At 38.0% G+C, this 25751-nt stretch overlaps 2 protein-coding genes across 2 annotated transcripts; one reads left to right on the forward strand and one right to left on the reverse strand.

The window, feature by feature from the left end:
- Positions 1-145: 145 nt before the first annotated feature.
- LOC146747586 (ATP-binding cassette sub-family C member 9-like) lies at positions 146-4321 on the reverse strand. Its single transcript, XM_085497380.1, has 6 exons — positions 3722-4321; positions 2348-2584; positions 1602-1796; positions 1180-1332; positions 375-530; positions 146-178 (listed from the first exon to the last, which is right to left on the reverse strand). The coding sequence occupies exons 1-6, from the start codon at positions 4319-4321 to the stop codon at positions 146-148; spliced, it is 1374 nt and encodes a 457-aa protein (XP_085353506.1).
- Positions 4322-15321: 11000 nt separating this feature from the next.
- On the forward strand, positions 15322-21236 carry LOC102804120 (uncharacterized). The gene is made up of 5 exons (XM_085497382.1): positions 15322-15629; positions 16151-16362; positions 19944-19954; positions 20313-20433; positions 20550-21236. Exons 1-5 carry the CDS (start codon positions 15430-15432, stop codon positions 21110-21112), a joined length of 1107 nt encoding a protein of 368 aa, XP_085353508.1. The 5' UTR covers positions 15322-15429; the 3' UTR covers positions 21113-21236.
- The last annotated feature ends 4515 nt before the right edge of the window (positions 21237-25751 follow it).

Genomic DNA, 25751 nt, shown 5'->3' on the forward strand with positions numbered 1-25751 from the left:
ACCAATATGACGATGATCTGAAAATAAAAGCAGATGAATTTAGCCAAAAAGGGGACAAGTACATGCAAGTGATTGAGTACATCGTTTTCATTGTTAAAACTAGCGAGATAGATACATTTGAAAATGACTCTTATACATTTCAGCGTCACACTCCTTGCTGCAATGTAGGTGTATATCTCTAATGACAAGTTTAAAAGATCATCAGCATATCACAGCGCGGGCATGATAATGAAAGCCCCTGAGGTGAATTTCAAAACAAGTGGTTGTAAATAATAATATCAACCTCCTCAGAAAACAACCTGTTGTTTCTACCAACTTAAATCCGATCACAATACAATATACAGCCTTTTGGTATATTTAAAATTGAGTCTTACCTGAATTATACTGGTCCAAAGGAAATGTATGAATTGAAACATTCCGAGAACATTAATAGCATCAGTGGACATGTGATTGGTGATTTGACCCACAGTCATGTCGCCACCAGTCATCGTCCAGCTCGACAAACGTAGCGACTTTTCATATACAAATGCCTGAGGAAATTCAGTTATCCAATATTATAGTAATGTAGTAATACAGTGTAAGTTATAGGAATTTAATTAATGTAGGAATAAAGTGTTGTATTAAAGTAAAAAAAAGTACAGCAATGTACTAGTAATATAGTAATGTAGAAACTGTAGTATTATATTATATTATGTTACTGGTGTAGTAATAAAGTATATACGATAATATAGTGTTGAAGTAATAAATTAATGCAGCAATGCAGTCATACTGTAGTTTAGTAACACGGCAATAGAGTAATGCGGCGCTGCAGTGCCGCAGTGCAGTAAGGCCAAACAAAACTTATGTTGCCCTCAAGTCGTAAAATTGAGAAATTAGGTCGGTCGGTCGGATTTTTTTTTTAAACTCGTGAAAACTAATGGTATCGTAAATAGCCGAGGTATATGGACTTCATAGTATTCGGAACATGTCAGGGAAATACAGATCAACCCGAAGTTCATTGTCGCCACTTATCCCCCGGGAACCCAGGGATAAAACAACAGTCCGGGATCGTTAATTTTCAGAGGAAACACTTTTTTACTGCTTAAAATGGTGAGTTTTTAATATTTGGGCCTATTTTTTTTTTGGCTAATAAAGTGATACAGTGATATAATACAGCAGTATATTGATTATACGTATTACCTGTATTGCAGTTCTCACATGCATACTTTCTATAGTACATATATAAAAGTGCGTCTGGTAGCATATTGAGTAGTACACCGTACTCAGGAACATCACCGCAACTAACACAAATCCATTGCTGAAAAATTCACTGATCGTCACGTACGGCGTTTCCTAATGATGAAAGTAAAAATTCGAATATGTTAACATCTTTTCTCCAGCGCATTGCAGAAATTTTACCGAAGTCATAGAGGTCATATCCAATTAATATGTATGTGATGAACAACGATCACCTGAAGTAAGAGTTACAAAAACAAACCAACGACCATGGTAATGGGTCACATTAGCAAAAGTAGCATAAAAAACAAAACAAATTATAAAGTTTGAAATGAAACATTGGATTGGTTTATAACATAATTACACGTGTTATTAGATAGACATACTACTTGATGAGCGCCATCTTCGCCAGACTCGTAATTTGCAGCGTACGTCACAATTCCACCAATGGCGACCGGACCAACAAGTATAAACAGATCACCGAGTAACTTCAGAATTCCCGATATAATCATTGGTCTGCCATATGCTCCAAAATATGCTCTCCACATAGAGGGCGTGGTATTACGTATAGCAGCCCTTGTCTGTAAAGTAAACACGTGGTTGTAATGAAGGTATTACTTCCGTCATTGGGGAGGGGGAGGGGGAGGTTAAATTTTTGTTGGTCTGTCTGTTAGCGGGATAACTGAAAAAGGACGAACAAACTAAAATTTGGTATAAATTTAAGTACGGTTACCATGGAAGCGGTAATTTCGGAAATGGTTGTTATCATTTATAACCAAAAGGTTATTGATGAATTCTCATGCAATTTTCAGGAGTGCCCATGATGCGGACCAATCGGTTAGATTTTGGTAAAGTGCCTTTGGGGATCTATATACTATAATTAAATATAAACGTATCATTCAGTGAACTTATGTTTGAATTTGCCCATGTTCTCTTCAATGGGGCCATACTATTTTTATCTCCAAATTCTGGGTGCAATATTTTGTCTATTTATAAATTTCTGCTTGACCACACGTCTTAAGTAAATTTTCAGAACATATTTATTTTGTGCAGGGTGACAAAAGTTGCGTCTCAGAAATACTTCCTCACTAGAGGGCGCTGTTAATATGAACGTTGATTTAGGGTGACTCACCTCTTCAACTTCGTAGGCTCTTTTAAATAACTCGTACTGATATCTAGTACGATGCTCGTCTGGAAGGCATCCTAAATGGCTTTTCTCTATCGGGTGTTTATATCCCTGTCTCAGTAACCAGGATATCCACCAGTACAAATACCGTGAGAAGAGATTAACATAGCGATGGTGGTAAAGCATTGATTTCTTTCTCAGGTCTCGGGGGATATCTGGCGGTTTACGTCCGGCACAACATGGCTAGTAATAAATGTTAAAGGAAAAGATTTTTAAAGTTTCAACTTTCAGAATTTTAATTTCGGAATTTATCTTTGCATTTTCATTGAAATGCTGTAGTCGGTATTACATCTATGTCAATCACGTAATTTTGGACGCAACTCATTTCGCCATTACAGTGGATACGATCAACATTTCAATAGACCATTTTCCGTTCACTGCGAGAATCACGCGTTATGCGTGAAATCGAACGTAAAAACAGGACAAACAAAGGTCATAGCGTCGTAGTCGCGTCAAACATCGCGTGGCATTCGACAAACGCGAAGTACTTTGGGGGACACTTCCATGCTTAATAATGTGCTGTACACATTTGATGATAGGCAATTTCGATTATGTAAGGGTATTCGGAAGCAATATTCCTCTGTCGAAGATCGGCCGGTCAATGTAAGCTACGAAATAAAGAAATTCTAGTTCAAAATCAAATCGTTCAATTTTTGGGGCAGACGTTCGATGCGCGTCTTTCATACATCTCGCGAGATCTCGCAATTGTACGGAAAATCACCTATTATACACTGACGTTCGTGAAACCCACTTTTGACACCCACTCCATGCAGAGGAGCAACAAGGCGACCTCAGTCGAAATCAGCTGATCCACCTGGCGCTAAGAATGCTGCGTCTTGCATTCACACGATTGTCAAGGGTTTGCATTGTTGTAATGGTGCGTTCAATTAATATATGAAACATGTATTCTAGTATACAACGCACAAGGTTAAATTCTCGTAAATTATTAAGCGATGTAAGATATATAATCATGACCTTCAGATTGCAATCACGTGACCTAGTGTGCAGTTTTCGTACATACAATGTAAACTAGAACAGTGACGTCTGCTGTTTTTGTTCTCGTTTCAAGTGTACCGATTTCGAGATCAATGTGCAGCTACTTTACCGTAGGTCTTTCTGTCTTATCCCATGACCCCAAACTCCACACAGCTAATACCCCTCCTTAGGGTGCAAGTTTTTAAATTGTCAAGTGCTAAGCACGTCGACCTCGGCGATTTGCAGTGAGTTGTGCAACTTTGTGAACCTTGGAACTGCGTAAATAATAAAAGTGAAATTCGACATATTTACAGCATTGTAAATATGACCCTACGACGAACTTACCTGGCTTAAAATAAAACAGATTTCGATGATTGCATAGCACCCGTAGAGCAGAATACTTGCACTGATCGTGTACCATCTGAGATGGTCGCTTGACAATTGCTGCTCAATAGCACTGTAGAGTTTTAAAGACTCGCCGATAACTGCCGATATCCAGAATATCAGGAGCAGCAAGGCGAGTCGAGGTAGATCCCAGCATTCGAGGTGGTGATAGTAAACTAAACATATGATACCATTGACACATGCCAGCGCTTGGGGCACGTACAAGTGGGGTTCCGTCGCCGTGTTCCGCGTCAAATCTGTTAGGATTCCTTCACCCAGGCTGCAGAGAAAAACAAATGAAAAAACAACTGCCAGAATGTACCGTACATCGTGGTATGGGAGTGTTATCAGGGTCTTTGACCGGCAGCGACGTAACCGCGTACTGCAAGTACAGACGAGCAATATCAACGCAGCCAGGATCAGAAATCCTAAATGTATACTGGCGTTGATAAGGTCCACGGTACAAGTGTTCTGATGATTCCAACCGGCATCGTTTTCAGCAGACTGCTTTCCACAGAACCACTGCGCCCACTCGCCACTGGCATCCCCCTCGTCGTCCATGTTCAATGTGTAGCCCGTATCTAATAAATGGAATGTCCTTTCGGCAATAGTATGTTGTTGCACTGCTGATTATAAACGGGTAAGCAAGTAGTTCCGGAGTCACGGGTTATAAACACTCGACAATATAGTAGCATATAAGCGTCGAGTGTCCACGATTGCACACTTTTTAATGTCCTACTTCCTAACTATAGAAATCAATAATATGGATTAAATATCATTCGTCAAAGAACGAATTGTCGAAATAAATTATGTAATAAAAGGGTATACACAAAAAAATGAATATACCCACGTACCATAGCGTGTGCCGACTTTATTTAATCTCACACTACGCTCAACTGCGTTACAATCCAAGATGAGACAATAGCGGCAATCCCCTCGGAATAATACTACGGTCAATGACGGCAAATTTTTCTATGTAGTTTAGATTATTGGAGATACACGGTCAATATCAAGCTGACCCCCACTTGAACCCATTGTAGTAAGTGCCCGTATAGTGGATCGTTAAAAGTTCAGGCAGTGTCCGAAATGGACAGGTAGTAAAGTCCAATCTGTGTTATGACGTGGCAGTATGGCCGCCGTTTTTGCTGGCCGCGGCCTTCAATGTTTGTGTAGATTTGTCTCGTGGTGGTCTATAGTGAGAGCGCCATATATACTTTGGTGTTGGGATAACTTTGTTTATCAATAAGTCTGTGCGTTCTTGTGACGGTCAGTATGGCGGTTAGTGTGTAATGTTGAAATTATTTCCTGTTTGTGTGGGCAGGTCGATTCTCCTGTTAAATCGACTGAATACTTTCCAAAGACTGAGCTAAATTGGTTATGGATGTAATCTGTTTGCACAGAATTTAGTGACTGGCAGAAGTCTTTTTCGAAAGTTGTGTTTTTTGTGTGGATCGACCGCAGAGATTACAGTCTGCTGTTCCCATTGTGTTGAACCAAGAATCCCGGTTCTTGTGAGTACTCCCGACTCGGAGGTTTTTGAGTTCTGCACACCAGTATTAATTGTTTTCAGTAGAACGACTGGATTAATTATCATGCTGTCCTGTCAAGATTTCAACTAAACTAAACAGACTGCTCTTCTCTGTGGACATGTACCGCCATTCGTGTCACGTGACTTTCTCTGTTTTACATCCAGTCGGGTCATTCCAGTTTTTGTCCACCCCCTACAGATGGTTTAAATCCGAGGGGTCATATTTCTACAAAAAGTATGAATGGTTTAATTCCGAGAGGTGTCATATTTTTAATATATTTGTTCACATACCCATCCGTATACGTCAAATCAGTAAATTGTCCTGGGTGTGTGTTAGTTAACAAAAATCCGACACCTGAATGGTGGATGTGAATCCATAAGGTTTCATAACCTTAATATCCATCCGTAGGGGGGATGTGGACAAAATCTCAAGCTGGAATGACCCGTCTTGTTTACCGTCCCCGATATCTACGAGGCGCGGAATGTAAATTTATTATTTTGTGTGTACAAGAAGAAAACGTGCTAATAATTCAAAATTACGTACGTATTGGAGGCCGTGGCGTGTGACGCGTGAATTAAAAATGATGTGCGTCTTAAAATGACGTGTGTGTTTTACAATTATGTGTATTTAAAAAAAAACGTGTGTGTTTAAAAGGACATGTGTATTTTAAAAATAATGTGTGTTTAAAAACATAACGTGTGTGTAAAAACGATGCGTGTGTTTAAAAACGTGTGTGTTTTTAAAAATGGCGTGTGTTTAAAAACGACGTGCGTGTTAAAAAAAATGACGTGTGTGTTTTTAAAAATGGCGTGTGTTTAAAAATGACGTGTGTGTTTAAAAATGACGTGTGTTTTTAAAAATGACGTGTGTGTTTTTAAAAATGACGTGTGTGTTAAAAACGACGTGTGTATTAAAACATTACGTGTGTGTTTTTAAAAATGGCTTGTGTGAGGTCGAATGAAAATTTCGTGTGTGTAAAAAGGAAAAAACGCGTGCATTAACTTATTTACGCCTGTGGGGGCGCTGTTTTGAATAATTTTTGTTTTCGTGTGTGTGTGCAAAAAAACGCGTGCGTTAACCTTTTTACGCCTGTGGGGGCGCTATTTGAGAGATTTATTTCGTTTGTGTGTTAAAAAAAATCGCGTGCATTAACCTATTCACGCCCGTGCAGGCGTCGTCTCAAGTGGTAGCTATTTTCGTTTGTGGATTTCGTTTGCCAGGAGATCCTCGGCAAAAAAAACGAAAATTTGCGAAAATCGGCAACACGCAGTTCGATCGAACTGCGGCAGGGAATAGAACGGCAAATGAAAACATGCAACGGAAATAAATGAACAATATGCAACACTAGAAGTAGAACAAAAATAATGTATTGCTTATAATGTGACAAAACACCAGAAATAATAAAAATCGACAGTGAGGAATCATTTGAATTAGGATTTTACCGCCGACAAACACGCGTGAACTCAAAATTAATTAAAATGTCAGGGGTTAAACTGCGTAAAATGATTTTCGGTCTCGACAAATTACGCATCAACCATCATACAAGATCAATAATAATTTACAAATTTACGCAGTAAAAATTAAAAAAATTCATAGCTGTTTGAAAAAAACTCAAAACCCTCAAAGTCCAAGTCGGCGTCACTGTAGCCGTCAAACAAAATTAAAAAAATTCATAGCTGTTTGAAAAAAACTCAAAACCCTCAAAGTCCAAGTCGGCGTCACTGTAGCCGTCAAACAAAATCCCTACAACTTATTCCTGAAGTTCGTCGATATCGTCCCACACAATTTGGACTTAGCTATCAGGGGGAAATCTTCTCTTCGGATTTCTCAACACGTGCCAGGGGGGAATCTCGTCTCGTCCCTATATCGCGTCCCCTCGAGGTATGGGATCGGGGAAGTCACTTAAGCTTTATAGTCAAATAAGACACACACAACGAAATACGTTTCAACTCTTGTCTTAGTCGGTCTTTCGAGCACTCTATAAGACACAGCACCCTGGGGAAAAGTCCCCAAGACTATCACAAGGCTGACCCAAGACTAGCCCAAGACTGGACTGCCTTAAGCCTCGCCCCAAGACTCTCTAGGACTGGACTCGTCTCTCGTGCTGTACTCGCCAAGACCAACTAAAACAACTTTATTCATTTTCAAAACTCTAACCAACTACAAAACAGAAAAAAAGACTCTAGGGGGTAACCTCCAATCATAAAGCCAATCACACTAAGTACTAAATACGTCATATCTTTTGATTAATCATTCACTACATTAATAACTACGAATATCAACTGTCAGAAAGAGTAGTCCGAATAGCGACGGTTATCTCGTAATTAGTTCCAAATCACTGAACCAAGTTCCGTCCAAAACTTCGCCTGCCTAAACGATGTCAGACATAACACAGCCATTCAGCTAACAATCAGCTAATTAAGTCGATTAACAGATACGCGAAAACAATTTCATCATACATCCCTTCACTCAACCTGAGCTATGCCTCCCGGAATAACGCGTTCATAAATCATAGATACTGTCCTCTACTCGTCGTCATATGGGTTAAATACAATACTAAGAAATAGGTATAAATCAAAAGAGTAAAACACACTAATTAATAAACTGATTATAAGTCTAAATACAATGATTATAAAGTCACAAATATCAACGGTTATAAATCAAAAAACAAGGGAAAGGCTACCAATCGACTCGTTTTTCTCAAACAGTTCGCTGAGGTAACCCTTCGCTGCACTGTCTCTCGTTACTAAGGTTACAAACTCTATATCAAAAGGTCAAAAAACTAAGGCGTGGTGGTGTAACCAAGCGATCGGCCAATCACGGCCATCGACAGCACGATCACGTGATTACCAGGGATGCGTCTCTCGGTTAAAGCATTGCAAAGCGGCAACTAATAAACAATGAATAAAAAGCTATTAATCAAACTCCTGTCATATACGCTTATAAACTTCAACTGAACTCACAAGTCGTTAATCTAAACACAAGTCATACGGCGTGGAAACGGAATACAAAGACAATGTCGCTTTCACAACACATTACTCCTCTGGCAAAATGACGGAAAAAGGCTAAAACGATATACACTACTGAGTTACATATAATCCTGTCAATCATGAACAAAAGCTTGCGTCATCAAACAATTCATATATAAGCGCACCAAACTCTCATCCCCAAAAGACATTAAAAAACGTTACAAAGGTGCTCTCAACTCAAAAAGCGTCAGAAGTATTCCGGAAAACAACACGTAAACAAAAACAACTCTTAAAACGTCGATATCTCTGTACATCGACAAATCTCAAAACTCTGAAAAACTCTTTGGGGCATTACTTTCCCCATCATATTCCGTACTCATAAACTCATTAAAACACCATAAAACTTCACAAAACTCAAAACACTGTGTTGCAAATACTTGTCCTCTGAGGTGCGCTTAAATCGTTATAAAGGACCTCGCACGTCACTAAATATCATATCAAAACAAAGATCTGGGCGCTTACATAACATACAATTCAAAATCACAAAAAAAAACGGTAAAAACGATAGGAAAAGCAAGCAATACATTACATTACTGAGCAATAGTGTTAGGGTTCTGGAAAAGAGTTTAACGTCTTGAGTTACACAGTGTCAGTTACAGTGTCCAACGAGCGGTTCTCTAAGCAATACACAGATAGCTAAAGTTCTAATCAAAGTCTATATAGCGTCTCTTCTCTTGTCATCGCGTTAGTCCGGGTCGTTCTTTATCATCTTCTTGTCTTTAATGTCGCTCAATTCTTAATTATTCATTCCTATTCGATACTCGTCCTTCCGAAGGGATTCCAAAGTCTTCATCTCTTCAGCGTTGTATATCGGTGCCATACTGTTAACGATGTTAGTCGTCAAGCGCGGTTTCTGAGTCGTCTCTGCCATGGAGCTGTTAGTTCGGTTCACAAGAAAGACACACCTTCGCCATTTCACTTTCCTTCACATGATGTCAATGTGCGTAAGACGCAATGCCCAGGGTTCTCACACCACGTATCAGGGGGAAATCTTCTCTTCTGGGTTCTCCACACGTGCCGGGGGGAATCTCGTCTCGTCCCTATATTGCGTCCCCTCAAGGTACGGGATCGGGGAAGTCACTTAAGCTTTACAGTCAAATAAGACACACACAACGAAATACGTTTCAACTCTCGTCTTAGTCGATCTTTCGAGCACTCTATAAGACACAGCGCCCTGGGGAAAAGTCTCCAAGACTATCGCAAGGCTGACCCAAGACTAGCCCAAGACTGGACTGCCTCAAGGCTCGCCCCAAGACTCTCTAGGACTGGACTCGTCTCTCGTGCTGTACTCGCCAAGACCAACTAAAACAACTTTATTCATTTTCCAAACTCTAACCAATTACAAAGCAGAAAAAACTCTAGGGCGTAACCTTCAATCATAAAGCCAATCACACTAAGTACTGAATACGTCATATCTTTTGATTAATTGTTGTCAGAAAGAGTAGTATGAATAGCGACGGTTATCTCGTAATTAGTTCCAAATTGCTGAACCAAGTTCCGTCCAAAACTTCGCCTGCCTAAACGATGTCAGACATAACACAGCCATTCAGCTAACAATCAGCTAATTAAGTCGATTAACAGATACGCGAAAACAATTTCATCATATAGCACTTTTAATCCACGGATTTCACAGTCTGTCAGCTTGGCACTTTTCATTCATGTCTAATAATAATAAAGAGACAAGAAAAATGGGGTCGCTCTGCTGCGATGGCACACGATGCTTTTGTTTACAGTCTAGCAATCGTCTTTGACCTTTATGCATCTGCTTTACTGATTGGCTAATAATGACATCACTACTAGTATTTCATCATAAAGGTCAAATCGTGAAATTGCTTTTTTATCAAACTCAACGCTTATCAATCACGGTGAAAGTTATCATTCAGCAAGTTCCGGCGGTTGGAATGTCTCACTATATGGATATCGCGGTGGACTTGAAATAGGAAGGACAGAAGAATGTTTTCATGACGGTGATGAAAGATGGTAAAAAAGTTGGCAGTCTTCGGCGTGACATTCAAAATTGCTGACCCCAGTTATGCATTCGCAAGCTGCTACAAAATATTTTATAAAGCCAAAATAACGTGATTTCAACCACTCTCCCAGGTACGGGTTGCTACAATATTGCAACATTAGTTTCATTGTCGACGGCGCTAAAGCCGATCGAGTGCGACACTTGCGGCTCTTCTTGTACGATTTGCCTGAATCGTTTCTAAGTTACTAAGGAAGCACAAACCAGACGGCCGGCCATATTTGGGGCCACGACATATTTTAAAAAGAGAACTACCGTTTCTGCTTTAATACATATTTTTATAGACTTGCTGACTGTTATGATTCAGAATGCGCTGCCCTGAAGGCAGAAAGCTGTCACAGCTATTTTGCGTTCACCCCTTTTTTTACGCTATTTTTTTATAAGTATCACGACAGTCTTCAAGAAAGTCAACTGTTAATACAACCACAGTCAACGAATAGAAAACAGTTTTTTTTTTGTGTAGAAAAAGACCCCCTGGGCGTGTGCCCGGATATGACCTCAATTCCTTTATTGTGTCAAAAGTGGGGGAGGGGGGCGTTTGCCCAGGCATGGGCTCTTACCTGGATAAGTACGGTACAATCAGCTCTTTCTTCATTTTTTTCAATACATATTAATTCTGAGTCTACTCAAATTAGACTGAGAAAAAATGGTCTGAACAGGAACAAATCGAACCAATAAACAAGTCGTACGTACGAATATTCCTCGCGCCTTTGTAATATTTATTTTTACATTTTAAGGTATCGATTTCAAGGCGACCTTCACCCTGACAAGGTCAGTTTTATTTTCAACAATGAGAAAACTAGAAACTTGGATTATTTGGATTATTATTTATTTAGATTTACAGTCACGAATAATAAATATGCACGCTTCGCATGAAATAAATTTGTTCGTTTCGGGATTAATCTTGTTTAATACCAGGCATCGTCGTAAATTTGTCACACTTCCCGAACAATCCCTTGCATTATAGCCTCATACATCCTTATGAGGGCGCTGTTTTGTACAACATTAAAGTTTCCCTTTTTGTACAAGATTTAGTGTTCTACTCAGAACTCGTACAGTTTTATTATGCACAGTCTTTTTATTGTTATTTTTCCTTTTTTCATGCAAGTGAAAATCAATAGTGTAAAACAGTCATGCCTAAGGTCTAGTTTTACTTTTCCTTTAAATAGAACAGGCAAATTACTGATTTTTTAATTTTGACATCAAAATGACCAATCAAATAAGTACTACCTAACAGGTACTCATCAGATTTCTTCATTCTTTCATAGATTGTAGTTGAGGTGTATACCTGGTTTTGCGATCACTATCTGAAACTAAAAACAACATATTCAGGTGAAAATGCAAAAATAAAAATGTAAAAGTAGAAAAAAATAGCAAAATCGCTGTGATTATTGTGCTTCTCATTTTTCATGAAATAAAATCGTGGTATCCCTTTTAATTTCTTCACAACAACTATGTATAAATGAATATATAGAATTTGAGTGTGTCGATACTCAAGAGGGCAGCACACATTAATTCATTAACTATGGTAACTCAAGAGAAGGGTACTAGTATGTGCATGAAGTAACTACTAGGCTCAAGGCTTGAGTGTACCAGACCAAATGCAAATTTCAATACCCATTGTCCGGGCGATCTTGGCTATATGTAATTTATATTTGCATTACCTTGCATTACCTTGTAGTCTGGAAAGCCGTGACTCCTCATGGCCGTGGCACGTGGCATTTTACACGTGTGTCGCATGCGACTTATTTACTACTTCCGTGTCACTGAGAATGTTCTAGAACCGTACTGTGTCTGGGTGGAATATTCTAGATTTTGCTTATGCAAGTAAGAAGTTATCCGATGCAGAAAAGAAATATTCAACTGTAGAAAAGGGAATGTTTAGCCATTGTATGGGGCGTGAATAAATTTCGCCTATATTTAGCCGGTGTGGAGTTCATTTTGCAGACGGATCATAAATCATTGTCTTACCTGGATAAAGCCAAGGATATAATTAATTATCGTGTTGAGGATATTCCTGGACGGGACAATGTGGTAGCGGACTACCTGAGTAGATTGATGGACTGATGAACTTTTGAACAGTATAGTAGAATGTTATTCGTTTATGACTGTATTTCATATTTTATTATATTCTACTGTCTGTGATTTTCGAATTTATGTACTCAGAGCTTTATTCAGTTCGATTTGATATGTGGTATTGTTGTTTTATTTGAAATTGTTATCGTATTCGTATTATTGACGTCGTTGCTAGTCATGTAATATTATATGTTATAATATTCTTGAGAGGGAAGGCGTGTCGCATACGACTTATTTACTACTTCCGTGTCACTGAGAATGTTCTAGAACCGTATTGTGTCTGGGTGGAATATTCTAGATTTTTTTTAGAGACTGGTTGAATAGGTAATAGAACACTGTAGGAGGCAATAGAAGGTAATGGAACATTCTAGAAATTTATAGTAAATTCCAGACTCATTATGTATGCTGATGTAATGGTCTATTTATAGACAGTGTGGGTATATATAGGGGAGTTGTTAAGCACTGAGTTCAGATCGGAGATCTCGTTGAATTGTATTGGAGTTTAAGTATCTAGTTATTGGAGTAGTGGAGTTTTATCGCGTTATTGTACTTGATGTTTGCAGAGTATAATAATACCAGTACCAGTTGAAACCTCATTTGTTGGCTCCGTGTTCGCATGTTATCATCGCCGCCAGGGAAGTCTTTCTGTTGCTGTTGCCATTTTGGTATTTGAACCATCACACCTGTACTATACCAATTACGGTAATATTACGTTGCGTGTGATAACGTGGAATTGTACCGGCTTCAGTGAAAAATCTTAGTTTGACGGATATTGCATGCAGTCTGTCTAGATTGTCGAGAAACAATTCTCGTTAAATCAAGTCGTGGAACGCGTGTCGAAACCTTCGGCTTTCGGACACAAGACAAGTGCGAATAAGCAGGTCGCACAAAAACATTCGTACACGCACATTTAGTAGAAAGGGATTTTACATCATCGCTATCAATATTTGTTCATTACTTAATTTATATATTTTCGATATTTTGGAGAATTCCACTCCCGGTGTGTATTTATTTCCACATTGTTACTAATAACTATATTGTGTATCGTTGTATAGGACTAACATATTATGTACGCATACTTTCTATTACTGTTATTACATTTATGTACACACAATTTCCAATACTATAATTACGTTCATGTACGCATTATTTTTATTTCTATTACGTTCATGTACGCTTAATTACTAATACTAGTATAGGCTCATGTGCGCATGTTTTCTATTACATGTACTCTTATTACGTTCATGTATACTTTATTTCAATTCTGGGTGCAAAAATGTTATTACTAGTATTACATTCAAATATGTTCACAAACGCATTATACTATTGCCAGTATGTTTCTGTATGCATTATTTTCATTACTTTTACGTTCTTGTACACTCAATTTCTACAACTATTGTTATTGTTCCGTTCATGTACGCATCGTTGCTATTGTTGTTTCTGTGCGAATTGTTATCATTACTCTTACGTTCACGCACGCTTAATTATAGTATTATTATACATCTGTCACTGTAACGCCATCAGTTACAGCGTGCCGTAATGTTGCGGTATTTTACGGGGTACTAGTATTTTCGTCCTATCATATTAGGAAATGCAAATTCCAAATATGGAATTATTACGCGCGTAAGCGTCCTCTAATAATAAAAAGAAACATGGCTGCCACCAGGGTTTGACCGGACTTCATACAAAGAAGTTCGCTGATTCTGCTCTAAACGTTTTAGATGTATAATAATAAGGTTTTTACGCAGATACCTCACAGTATGCACTCAGACAGTACGCTGTCGCATCGACCTCCGCTGCGCGTCGGTCGATACTGCGCCGCTGTACCTTCTTCGTGCATTCTTTGAGGTATCTTCGTAATAACCTTATATTATTATAACAGTTCTGTGCGCATAATTTTCAATGATACTATTATAACGCTCATGTACGCGTGATTTGCAATATAATGTGAGGTTATTACGAGGATACCGAAAAGTACACACTTTCGGTATTCTCGTAATAATATTATTATACATCTTCTCCTCCCAAGGATACATCATGGGAGTGCCGAAATAGAAAAAAGTTTAGAACAGATTGAGCGAACTGCTTTGTTTTGTATCCGACCAAAGCCTTGGGCGGCCATGTTTGTTTTTAATTTTACAGGACGCTTACGCGTGCAATCTTCGGAATACACATTTCCTAATATGGTAGGATGAAAATACCCCGTAAAATACCACAAAATTATGGCACTCTGTAACTTATGGCGTTACAGTGACATATGTGTAATAATAATCATTATTATTACGTTCATGTACGCATTATTTCCACTACTATAACGCTCATGTACGCGTAATTTCTAATACATGTACTGTTATTACGTTCATGTACGCATTATTTCCATTACTATAACGCTCATGTACGCGTAATTTCTAATACATGTACTGTTATTACGTTCATGTACGCATTATTCCTTATTACTTTAACGTATGCTTAATTTATATTACTATAACAATGTACGTGTACGCATAATTTTCAATACTATTATCACGTTCCTGTACGCATTATTTTATATTACATTACAAGAGACACGGAACACGTTTAGAACCTTGATCATCGCCTGATCATTCAAAGTATGTCAACTTCACAATTGACTGTGTAATTTCACCAGACCTGGTGATGTCTGGTACTCAGAAAACTGTTACAGTAAGAATGAATGTACACGATTCGCTGACGTATTTGTCTTGATTTTGTAGTTGTGGGTTTAACGATATTAACAGTATTAATAATGGCATTGTTTTCATACACAGCAAAATATGTCAAAGCACATGCACAAATGTGCCTACATGGTCTACTCTAAAAATGTAAAAATGTAAAACGGTAGATATGTTAACCACACTAAGCTAACTTGCCATCCCCGTTGAAATAATGGTTCCTTCCCAAGGAGCGTGACACGCAATCAAAGGTCACAGGTCTGGTTTTGATCTAACTGCGGGTCACACTGAAAGACGTACACAGGGTGTTTTAGACAGTATGGCGAGTGCAGTCGTCGCAGACACGCGGTCATCGGAGGAGAAAGAGTTTGAACAACGAATGATGAAAATATTGAACGATGGGGTTATCGCTCTCGGTCTTTCTATCGGTTCTGCTTCCGGGCTTTTCGAAACTATGGCGGAGTTCAACGGGCCTAGATCATCGTCTGAAATTGCTGATGCAGCTGGTCTCAAGGAAAGGTAAATTATGAAATCATGACACATCGTGTATTCTTGCAAGGTGTGTAGTTCGTCATAGTGACTACAAGCTATGTGTGGGACTGAAATTCTTCCAGTGGTTTCACACAGTATTTGTTCTGGTGTGCCACGCAAATTGATCGGCGGTATATTATAAATATATAACCTTTGACATAGGTATTAAAGATTATAATATCAGGAGAATCAAGGATCGGACACTGGATACTGACCCGAGACTAGACTAGATGCCGTATCGTGAGATATTTGGGAAGGGCACTCTGAATTCACCGTTTTTAGTGAATCTGATTACCGTTCGTGTATGCTTGAATTCATCCCTGAACAACCAGCTAAAGAAATACACAACATTGCTTTGTACTAAAATTACTGTGTTACTGTTATATAATTATGATGCATATTCATTCATGTTTGGATTGTGGTTATATATATATATATATATATATATATATATATATATTATATGAACATGTTTTTGTAACCCCGTATTATCTCACAATTGAAAACAGGTACGTCAGAGAATGGCTTGGTGCCATGGTTACCAGTGATATAGTGGAAGTCGACCCCAAAAAGCATACATATTTCCTTCCACCTTATAGAGCTAAGTCTCTGTCAAGAAACAGAGGGAACGGTTGTGTAGCCACTGTATCAGATGGTGTTCCGTTACTTGCCGGCGTCTTTCAAGACATTTTAAATTGTATGAAAAAAGATGGACCTGCAGGTGAGTAGGTGGTGCATCGGTCGTAGTAGAGATGCTTAGTTAATGTGATAAGAAAAATACATACCATGTCGTCCCATATTCCTTCACGAAGCTTGACATTGTAAAGTAGTCCAAGATGAAATAGAATTTCAATTCATTTATAAATGCATTTTCATTATTTCAAACGAAGAGGTGCCCTTGCGGTGGTCATGGCGGGCATACATTTGTCAGTCATCTAGTTAACAACAATTAAACACTCAACAGAAAATAGTTGAGCAGGAGAATCTTCTGAGAATACATTACGGGAGAAAATTATATGGACTCCAAGGTATCCATAACGCGTTGTTAGAGTTGAGAGTGAGCACATCCTGCTCTACATATGTGACACCCGTCATACATGTATATCATTCTGAGTCACAATTGGTTTTTACATGACACCTGATGTCAGTGGCGGATCCAGAGGGGGCCAAGGGGGGCCATGGCCCCCTCCAAACGCATGAAAATGCATCTGGATTACGCATAGCATCGTCCGAGTCGCACGATCCCGTGTATTCGACCTATAGGCCTGGACCCCCCAATACATGGGACTCATAACGACGCACAAAACTCGTGTAGGATACATTGTTTGTTTACATGCCATTCGAACCACCACCCCTTTCAACTAAAAGTAAGAGCTAGTACTTGAAATAAATCATCATTTCAATAATTATATTAAGATAGTTCGGCAAACACATTTATCACCCAGTTCATCTGTCGGAGTTTCTGAGGTTATTTTTGGTCACATATTTCAACTGTAAAAAGTTTATTTGTATTGTATGACCCAGTTAGAAGACCCGAGCGTAATAATAAGCTTACCACAATCAGGTTTGCTTCATTGTTTTTACAAATTCCATTGTTAGTACATGAGCATCGATAACACAATACATATTACCTAAACACCAAATACTTGCAACATTTTGCAATGTCCAGTAGTAATATTAGGATTAATATTTGAATAGGTTGTTCAGAGTGAACAGTGCAATAACATACTCTCTAAATAATTCTGTGTTATAAATTGAATATTGAAATTAGACTTGTAATTAGATATTGATGGTCCTTCATAGAAAGTGTCATTCACGAAACATTGAACGTACTAATTCTGATTATTATAATACATCTGTCACCGTAACGCCATAAGTTACACCGTGCTGTAATTGTGCGGTAGTTCACGGGGTATTTCCTATGTATCATCTATTAAATTTTAATTATTATCTTGAATTCAAATAAATATTCTATTTGAACAGGTCATAATATATATATATTATTTTGTTCTCACATGGTATGAATTATTTTCGTACAGTAATATCTAGATTATGACAAGGGTTATACAGCCGGAGCGTAATTGCGCTAAATATTTTTTTCTTCAATTAAAAAAAATACATTCCGGGGTATATTATTTTTCTGAGAGAAAACTAAATTACCAAAATAGGGCAAACATTATAATTACAATATGTATATTTATGTTCCTTTGATCAAATTTGCAACCTGTACTTAAAACTTGCCATGTTTAATATATTGAAATTTAATATGGATTACGCTCGAAGTTACTTGTTGTCGATAGAAATAGCAGTTGTAGAATAACATGACTGCACTTATGGGACAATGTCGTAGCTATCAAAAGTCGTTTAAAACTGCAATGAAGTACTAACTATGAGTCTGGACGCATGGAGTTGTTAACAGCCACTGGTGGCGCTGTATACAATCGAAACCTATTGAGGCTTGCCTACGCTCATTCACACTTGATTTTAAAGGCCAGAAACAGTTGTTAAATTTGATGGCCAGTTTAGTATGATAGAAAGCGTGTACAGACTTCAAATTACCACAATAGACGGAGTGGGGGTTAAGACCGAATATACATGTTTCCGTCGTTTCATAATAAAATTATAAATCCTTTCTTTTAATAACTGCACTTACAAATAATATTCATACGTCATAATCTCTTTATATGTCATTAGCATATTGTGTACGTAGTGCGCATGCTTCTGTCCCTTTTCTTTATTCCACAACCAATGCGTCATCACAGTGAGGTGAATTGCAATTTACTTTTTATGTAAGTATGTAAGCTGTGCTCTCGCTGTCGCTCGCAAATGTCGTAAATTACGAAATTTGGACAAGATTTACGAACAAAATAAATATCTATTAGTAAGATTTACGAACACATTTTGTACAAAATACCCTCGCAAATCGCCCTCATTTAATTGTCAAGACTCGACTGTGATCATCACGCGTGTTACGGTTTGAGTGATTGCCATTTTAAAGTTAAACAATGTCCCGTTACTTCTAAGATTGCAACAATTGTTACATGGTGATCGCGATCAACACGGAACTGCCACTGAATGTATTTTTCCACTCTAAAGTTATTTTGGTGTCATAGCACATGCGTAGTTTAATCGACATGCGTTTCAAGATACCCCGCGACATTACTCTCAGTATGGGACGGTTTCGTGTCGCCCTTATCAAACACGTGATTTGTTTATTTATTAAAAATGGAGACTACGTCAAAAAGGAGTAGACAACTGCTCGACGAGTATTTTTCACGACGAGATGGACTCAGGAGAAACCGCTAAATCGTGTTCAGAACCAGAAACCCATGGGTGTCCTAACCCTGACATCACCAAGAAACGGAAAGTTGATCGTACTGCAGCACGATTTCAGAAATAATGGAAGGTTAGCTGCGGTTCCGTAGCTCTTTGGTGCGACATACAATCTAATTTTGCCCTAACAATTTCACTCGGACGTCTTGTTTTTATTTTTGTTGTTGTATGTCGAACATGGGCCGGTCAGTGTCTGTCACGTAAATAATGCGATCGGTAACAAAGGGCTATGATTCCACAGCTAATGGAAGGTGAGACAATGTTAGCGAATCGATCGAAAAATACTATAATTTGTGTAACATTCTTACCGGGCATTCTTAGCATTGAGATCGAATTACGAGACCGAAAGTTACTTTAGTTACTTTTTCACTTTAATTCAGAAATTTCGATGAAAATAAATAGTCATTTTGTGTCGTCATAAACGTCAACATGCGGGTTTTGCATGATGAACATGGGAGATTACTTCATAATAATATACAGCTTTTTGATTGGCATAGAGTTTTTTCTGAGAAATTTCCCGTGAAAATTTATTCACAGGATGATTTGTGTTCTAGGCAGTGAACTTAGTGAACTTTTGAATGATGACTATTTTTCCCACTGTTAACAATGCGAGCTTATTATGAATATGCTTAATTAATACTGAGTTATTCAAATAAAGGTTCTTCTGTCTACATTGCATATTTTGTTGTGATGTTTTGTTGTACCATCATAATGGTACATTTTGTGAAGCAGACTGCCTAATTTGATGCCATGAAATTACACACAAAATTAGAGCTCAGGTTGCACCAGCAAGCACCATTTTCAGCATGCTGTTCTTGTTTTCGGCGGACGACAGAGGGGACACCTACCTCTCCTTCTCTCTTCCTCGTTGTGCTCTGTCACGGGAAAATGCTCCCCAGTTTCCAGACAAAATTTACTAATACTTTTTTTTCTTGATTAGTAAATTTACTATTACCTAGCAAATTCCAGAGAGAGCCCAGGTAAGTGAAGTTCAGCACTGTCAATTAGGTTTGTCAATCAAACCTCATTGATGGTGCCGAATGTTGTGTTCGTATTTGAAGCCTGCACATAAGTTGTCTGATATATACACAAGCTACCAAGCCACGCCATTCCAGCGACTCCTACAATGCTCTGTAATATGTAATTACAATTCTGGTTCCCCAATAAATCTGGGTTAATCCTTGTCCTTGTACTAAAACTCATTCGAACTACTAGTTTTCCTAGCAATTAAATAATCATTTCGTTATTTCTGGTTCAATTATCATAATTTCTAATAACATTAAATATGTGTCTGGTGCAAGTCTATATAATAAACAATGACTATTTTATCTTCGCTAGGTGTGCCATACTCTCGATATCCAACTCATAAAAAAACATTCAGATGAAATGGCATCACTAAAACTTCAGGAAATGCCCAAGGCTTACTTGTTTACATCAGAGGAAGTCAAAGCCAAACTAGGTAAGATTGGTGACAATCCATTTTTTCTGTTTGATTTTTTGTTTGCTTGTTTCAAGTTTTTGAGTATTTCTGCTATAGTTAACAGCGGATTCAGAAATGTTATACTATATTCATAGTTCCAGGGACTGTTGTCTGTGATGTTGGTTGTGGTAGTGGAATGCCTATGTGTACAGTAGCACAGTTGTATCCTGCATGCCAATTCTATGGTGTTGATCTTTCCGAGAGGACCATCGCTGCAGCTCGAACTCGAGCACTTGAAATGAAACTCTCAAACGTCACTTTCCTCCAATGCGACGCATCCAAAATGGCGGATAACTGGAAATCCAAGTTCGACATTGTCTTCACAATTGACGTCGTACACGATCTTCCTCGACCTGACCTTGTTCATAACGAAATTATGCGCATTATGAAAGATGATGGTATATATATTATTGAGGAACCTGATGGTCATAGCAACCATGCTGATAATATTGGCATGCATCATGCTGCTTGGCGTTACACTTGGAGTATGTTTCGTTGCTTGGCAACATCACTGTATTTTGACAATAGTTTTGGTTTAGGGGCAATGTGGGGCAAGGAACGTGTGATGGAGTTCTTAGAACAAATGGGATTTGAATGTGTTTCTTCTTACACATTAGATAAGATTAGGAGAATAGTTTACCTATGTAGAAAAAAATGACCTGTATGCATATTTCCTAATAGGATGAGAAGACAGTGCTTGAATGGGTTGCAAGCAAGATCTACAAATGTCTTTGTGATTTCTTACTTATGCCATTAAAAGAGGATGTTGTATCAAGCCAGAATATGTATGGTACATTGGCAATGATTGTGGTCTAAATTCTACAAGGCCAAGAAGGCTAATAGTTAACTTCTCGTTCATCATGTATGTCACAGTGTAAGGCCTGCTTATTGCAATTGAGAGGGCCACCCACAGGACTCACACTGGACAGGGGATTCTTCCACTGCTAGAATGGGGTAGACAAGACATTAGTACTGGGAATGAAATACACATACACCAAAATGTCGCGTTGAAGCTCCTGGCTTTAATACCTCTCAAAATAATTACAAGGAATAAAGCACAGCAAAATACAAAATACAAATACAAGTCACTAAAATGGGGGATTGTTTAAAGGAGTGTGCATTAGTGATAACTCACAGTTCCGGGATGTAAACATGGATGACAGTCAATGACTTATGCAACACAACAACAAAGAAATACAGGAGTCTTGCTTGAAGGGAAACTCTGGTATTCTGGAGGGCACTGCTGAAAGCAGGAGATGAAGGAAGTTCATCCAGTTCCCGGATAGCTTGGTCTGGCCTGATACTTTTCTACACACAAATTTTCCCTGCTTGTATCTGGTAATCATCAAAAGTGTTGACTACAGTAGTAGGAGCCAGACAGTGAACAATGACTGTACAATCTGGGATTTTGCAGTCATATTTGAGTGGTTTTTGAGTTGACCAGGATGCCCTAAACACTTTAATAAGTCAGATAAATGGACTTTCCCAAAATTTTATAAGGTATAATTGATTTTATGGGCAAATACACGCAAATTCCCATCCCAAGTTTGCATTAATATGTATCCAAACAAAGACACATTATTATTGGCAACTTTTCTCTCGTTTTGGTGATGTCTGTCGAAGTCGAAGCAGAAGAAGCCAGGGAAGTCTTTTTGATTGGTTCATTCATTGATTTGGTCCGATCTACAATTACACTTTTGACAAATAAAGTGCTGATACTGCCTACATGCTCCAATATATGCACTGTTTCCAGCACTGACCCATTCATATAATTTCTATTGTCAAGTGTCACAAGCATTGGAAAGGCATCCAAGAAATGATTGCCCATAATTTCAAAAATATTAGTTAGACATTTGAAAAGACTTCTGTGCTAACAGGCCATGTTCATGGTGTAAAACATGCTTTGGAGTTTCCGGATCATCTAGAAATAGCCCCGAGAGCACCCAATGCCTGAATATTGGATGAGAAATAAATATGTTAATCTAATTCATTGATGATGTAGATAAATGCATACACACATTACATTATATCGAAGTGTTTGTCTCTCAATAGCAGTTATCATTACCTGAAAGCAGTTGATCTAACTGCACCACCTGTGCATTTGACTATCATGCGACATAGTTTAGGACTTGATGGCAATTGGCATTGCTCTCGTGTCGCAAATATGAATTGTCATCACCTGGCACAATTGACATGAGTCAATGCAAAAAACAAAGGTGCAACTCGTTGTGTCCTGTTCTATTGAAATAGATTGCTAATGGTGTATCTATCTCATAGTGGATAGATGGGTATAACAACGTGTACATAGTTGTGATTTCCCCCCTAACGTACCGTACCGTAACGTACGTTCGCATGTGATTTGTGCTTATACAAGTAATATTCTTGGTTATTGGGTGACAAATGGAATGTGTTTACTACAATTGGTAGTAATGTATTGTATTGGCACGATTGATTTGACCTGTGACAAATTGCATACAAAGTATGGAGTTCAGATAGTTTGAACACAAAACGTATCAGTATCTACACATTTCTCAATGTAGCTTGTCAGCTCCACACATGCCATGGACTCGTTCATTTGGTATTCTGTTTTAATGGTCCATGAGTCAAGCTTCTCAGATGAAATATTGTTTCTAAGATAATCAGATGCAAAGAAGCATGTCCTGCAAATGTGTATATGCATCAAATGTAGAAAACTTCTTCTTGCTCACAGAAGATGCTCCTCTGTATCTTTGCATGGTTTGGATCTTGCGCTTACTACTCTGTGGTTCAGTTTCAGACCGATCTATGTGTAGCTTGGAATTGTTAAATTTTAAGTGACGCGATTTGTGCTACTATGAAATCTCAAAATGAAGGTCAACAGAACAACGATTGATGGATTTGGACTGCTCGACATTTGCCAGGAATTTTAGATGTGTATCATTATCATCACCACTTTTTCCAGGAGTATTCAATGGGCACTTCAATGGCTCTGAGGTTACTTTCTGGCAAATGAAAATTTTTCCAATCTGTTGCCATTGTGTTTATTTAATTTGTATTTACTGCCTGAAGATGGAAAACAAAACGTTTGCCGATTCTAATTATAACATATGCTCACCAGATGTCACTTATTTCCCTAAATTCAAGTTTGTACATAAGCACAGCAAAATTATAAATAACATATCAACCATAGATTGTTGGATACTCAAATCAGCTTTGATTACTTAATGCAAAATAAGAATATCTTCGAAGTTTAAAAATTATGTAATGTGGATAAAACGTTTCGTGGTTTGGAGATGACATTTCGTATTGCCTAAACATAACATTATGTAACGTTTATAGGTAGAATCCACTGTAAATGACGGCAAAACGAGCCCTGAAACAGTTTTCCTACACCTTAAGGTAGAAGCCTACTCATAAATTAAAAAAAACTCGGAATTTATTCATTATGCAATAAATTGTACTCCAAGGCAATATAAGGATATTGACCTAAAAAAGTTGGGGGTCACCAGCCTTTTTTTTGAGAAATTGATGATTGTATCTTAGTGGAAAGTCGCCATTTTGACACTATTATAACACTTTTACCACAGGTTCCTATGGCAGAGATATTATGCAATATCTCAAAATCTAGCCTGGTGACATAAGCTGAAAAAGTCGTATATTGTTAATGATAGGGTACATTTTGTTGTTCTGAATTATTTAAAAAATCTGATTTTTTAAAAGTGTCAAAAAATGCAATTTTTCTTTAACATTGTGTTCTATGGAATTGTTCTAAAAATAGCAATTTTCAAGAAATATTAGGACACGTTTCTCAAAAAGCTTAACTATAACACACAAAATAATGCTATTTCACTGTACCACGGGACATTAGCTTCATGATTTTTAATAATAAACTAATTAACATTGTCATGCGCTTTATGATCAATTTTGTCAGAAATTATGACTAGGCTTCTACCTTAAAGGGGAATGTTAGCCTGACATTATCGGTGATAGTGTTTGCGCCCTCGGTGACGAATATACCCAGACGCAAACTGTGCCTTACACAAGTCATAGTTTTCGGATATCGAAAGTCGAAGCATATATACAACGCAGGATTTGGTACGTTGTGGGTTTTAAGGATGGGCAGCCAATCAGGTAAATTTTGAAAGAAGCGTCGCATTCATTCTTGTCCGTGAATCAGTTGTAGACGTCAAAAAGTACATCGCAAGACACTAGATTTTCTTTTTTTACAATATGTCAACGTTGAGACAGTCACAAAATATGTTACTTTCACTGTTAAGCTGATTATCACTCACGATGCATTTGCTCAGACTTGGTCATTTTAGAACAATAGCAACACTTATTTACAAATATTTGTTATTTGCCTCGTACCTTCGATTTACCCAAGCTAATCTGTGAGCTGTTGACCTATCAAATTTTGTTTCAAGTAAACTGTCGCCATGTACTCTTGTTTTCAATGTGCTGTCAATCTAAGGTCGTTAGTGATTTAACAGTTAACTAAAAACATGTTACCTGCGCGGATAACATATTTTTTTTCACATATGTTGTTGGTCATAACTACTAGTGCAGCGTCAAGACTAATTGATCAATTTCTAGTTTTATTTTTATGATACTCATAATAGGAGAACGTTAATTCGCTATTCCAAATACCGCCACCACGCGGCCACTTTCAGTTAAATTAGGCCTGGGCACTGCGCATTTAATCATTTAACGAAGCTGCACCACGTCATAATTTACATACACGACGTGATGACAAATCACATGACATATCAACTTATCATAATATATAGTGACTCTGTCTAACAAATAATTATATCATTCAAAATCACATAAGAAGCCGTGTGTCACTACGAGTAGTGATACGACCCAGTTGGTCGAGAAACCAATATCATTATCACAACATAGGGAATTTATTTGGTTTCTCCAATTTTAATTTTTGTTATTCCCTCGGAGCGCTGTTTTTAAAGTGGACACCACGTAATGTCCTATCCGCATCATACAGTGCTATATCTACAATATTCGAAGTCGTCGTTTTGAAGTGCTTGTACGCTATGTTAATATACCACCTCATCGCCAGAGGGCGCTACTTACGGAAAAAGTGTGTTGATCGAAAATCATTATTCATCATGTGCCTAGCACGTGCCTGGATTCAATTTTACATCTTAAAACACGTGACAGTCTGGAGAGACTGGATCATGTAATATTCTCAGTAAAAATCACATTTAATTGCGTTATGCGCTCATAAAAAATACCGAATATTGCACACAGCTTTGATGGTTCGGCAATCAGCGATATACATTAATCGATCCACATTTAAGCAT

Source organism: Saccoglossus kowalevskii, chromosome 3, assembly GCF_978046115.1.
Source record: "Saccoglossus kowalevskii chromosome 3, keSacKowa6.1, whole genome shotgun sequence".
NCBI lineage: Eukaryota > Metazoa > Hemichordata > Enteropneusta > Harrimaniidae > Saccoglossus > Saccoglossus kowalevskii.

Excerpts from the sequence above, each read along its gene's own strand:
- LOC146747586 (XM_085497380.1), bottom strand. The coding sequence starts at position 4,321 with ATGGACGACGAGGGGGATGCCAGTGGCGAGTGGGCGCAGTGGTTCTGT. Across the intron at positions 2,585-3,721 it reads TCTGTTTTATTTTAAGCCAG|CCATGTTGTGCCGGACGTAA; the intron begins GTAAGTTCGTCG and ends ATTTATTACTAG. Across the intron at positions 1,797-2,347 it reads GAGCCTACGAAGTTGAAGAG|ACAAGGGCTGCTATACGTAA; the intron begins GTGAGTCACCCT and ends TTTACTTTACAG.
- LOC102804120 (XM_085497382.1), top strand. The coding sequence starts at position 15,430 with ATGGCGAGTGCAGTCGTCGCAGACACGCGGTCATCGGAGGAGAAAGAG. Across the intron at positions 15,630-16,150 it reads GCAGCTGGTCTCAAGGAAAG|GTACGTCAGAGAATGGCTTG; the intron begins GTAAATTATGAA and ends AATTGAAAACAG. Across the intron at positions 20,434-20,549 it reads GGAAGTCAAAGCCAAACTAG|TTCCAGGGACTGTTGTCTGT; the intron begins GTAAGATTGGTG and ends CTATATTCATAG.